Source organism: Sinocyclocheilus anshuiensis, unplaced genomic scaffold (assembly GCF_001515605.1).
Source record: "Sinocyclocheilus anshuiensis isolate Anshui unplaced genomic scaffold, SAMN03320099.WGS_v1.1 scaffold2199, whole genome shotgun sequence".
NCBI lineage: Eukaryota > Metazoa > Chordata > Actinopteri > Cypriniformes > Cyprinidae > Sinocyclocheilus > Sinocyclocheilus anshuiensis.
The window spans coordinates 54,512-56,921 of NW_015540980.1; the positions used below are offsets into that span (position 1 = coordinate 54,512).

General features: G+C 41.3%; 1 protein-coding gene across 1 annotated transcript in view; it reads left to right on the forward strand.

The window, feature by feature from the left end:
* Positions 1 to 672: 672 nt before the first annotated feature.
* LOC107690103 (SRSF protein kinase 3-like) overlaps positions 673 to 2,410 on the forward strand; it is a gene marked incomplete at its 5' end in the record, with an annotated part of 16,892 nt that continues 15,154 nt past the window's right edge. The window contains 3 exons of the mRNA XM_016488337.1: positions 673 to 799; positions 1,288 to 1,396; positions 1,490 to 1,577. Coding sequence (XP_016343823.1) covers positions 673 to 799; positions 1,288 to 1,396; positions 1,490 to 1,577 — 324 coding nt within the window. The remainder of the gene's footprint in view (positions 800 to 1,287; positions 1,397 to 1,489; positions 1,578 to 2,410) is intronic.

A 2,410-nucleotide genomic window follows, 5' to 3' on the forward strand; every position in this document is an offset into this window, starting at 1 on the left:
TGACTGTTAAAACAAAAATATTTGTAGTTTGTCTTAAATTGGGTAATTAAAAATACAGTGGTTGAATTTAAAAAAAAATTATATTGCTCTGTTTTAAAAAAAGGTTATAATAAATGTCAATAATTATTGATACCAAACGATATGAGACATCATCATTTATCATCATTGATACATTTTTTTAGCTATATCGCCCAGCCCTAGCTTGAAGGAGATGAGATGGAATAGGATCAAGCAGACAAGTAGTAGGATGATTAGAAAGGATGAGTTTGGAGACTTCTGCCTCAGAGAATGAAGAGAAGGATGTGAACGAGTGTATGTTTTATATATATATATATATATATATATATATTCAGTATTTGGTGTGAGTTAGCGTTAGTCTATAGTATTTATAATTTGTTGAATATAAAAACAGAAGCTTGTGGAATTTCCCCATTTAGCTGAGTGAACGTTTGTGTGTGTCTGCATGCATTTTATTCTCGTAAAATGAATCTGATGTCAAGCTGGATTCTAGATTCTTGTCTCTAGTTTCTATGGCAACAGGATGAAGGTGTTTTCTGAGACGGTGGCAGACCGCTGTGTGTGTGTGTGTGTTTCATAAACTCAGGCCTTCACACACAGTAAATGGAAATGTGTGTGTGTGTGTGTGTGTGTGTGTGTGTGTGTGTGTGTTTGTGTGCTGGCGATTCTCCTCCTCCCCCTCCGCCCCCCCCTCCTGAGCCTGTGGCCCCGCCGGAGCCAGAGGAGGAGATTCTGGGCTCTGATGATGAAGAGCAGGAGGATCCAGCCGACTACTGCAAAGGTACCGCACCTGTCTGTCTGTCTGTCTGTCAGGAGAGCTTCCAGGTTTCTGTCCATGTTGAGTAAAAGCTGGACTGACACTGACCTGATTTATGCCTTGTTCTTCACAGGTGCATGAGTTTCCAGCCTCAAGTCATTTTTCTGTCATCGCTGAAAGTGAAATGTTAATTCTTGTAGTTTTAATAGCAGAAACAGTTCTCAGTAGTAGTTTGGTCTTCTCCTCTTGAGTGGAAATCTAGTTATGCCAGTGGCTATATTCACATCAATGACACAAACATACCACAGTAAAATATACAAGAAAAAAAAAAACAACGTGAAAGAAACTGGAATCAAACTCAATGGAATCAAGTGTTAAAACAGACTTTAATAAACGTGAGTGCTGGTCTGAGGACACCAGCCGTACAGTTGAGCTGAAGGAAACATTAGCCGGATTCTCCTGTTTCTACAAGTACCATCAGTCGACTGTATCGTGTTTCTCTCGTGCTGCAGGAGGTTACCATCCCGTGAAGATCGGCAACCTGTTTAACGGCAGATACCATGTCATCCGCAAGCTGGGCTGGGGTCACTTCTCCACCGTCTGGCTGTGCTGGGATATTCAGTGAGTGACCGCGTCACCAGTGCAGGCAGTGTGTGTGTGTGTGTGTGTGTTACTCGGTGTGAGTATAACCTGTGTGTCTGTGTGTGTTAACAGAGCGAAGCGTTTTGTTGCGATGAAGGTCGTAAAGAGTGCACAGCACTACACAGAGACGGCACTGGATGAAATTAAATTACTCAGATGTGTGAGTATCTCCCACACACATTGTTCATCAGGGGTTCTTGTTAAAAATATTTGTGATTTCACTTAATTGTACACCATGTCTCTGACACATAGAATTACAGACTATTTCCGCTCTTGTGCCTTTAATGCCGGCTCACAGTCACTGGCACACAAACACAGCTGATGCCTTTATACAGGCAGCATCTGAAAGCTCACTGTTTCTTCGCTGCGCTATCAGCCAGCGACTTTGCAAGCAGCATGAAAGTGCCTCACGAAACTGATTTCACAACCGTCTAATGGTCTTTAACAAAACAGAGAGCTTCGGTGATAACTGAGCCAATATTTAATGACTACAATACTAATTTCTCGCTAGAAATAAAATTAAAAGTGGAAACATTTGGTCAAAATCATACATTTACATACAAAGTGACCTCCAAGTCAAACTTTCAGATGGCATTTTTTAGCTCAGCTGTCATGAAATCGAATGAACAGGATTGTGGGAAATCACAGGCAGTGAAGGACACATCAGTGCTGCCTTCAAAACAATGAAGGAATCTCAGTAGACTGGATGTGATGCAATCACTGGATTTAGACAGGTCTTGTTGCCTTCCCACCTCCATATGCTGCCTGCAAATCACATTTTAATCATGATCCTGATTATTGATTCTGTTGATTAATTAAACTTTTCCATCTACAATATTTGCCCACTGGTTATTTATTCTGATTTTTTTTCCCATTTGACATTTGCATTGGTAAAAAGCCTCCATGAGTGTTGATGCTTGCAGTTCTGTGTGTGTGTGTGTGTGTGTGTGTGTGTGTGTGTGTGTGTGTGTGTGTGTGCGAGAGGTGCGAGAG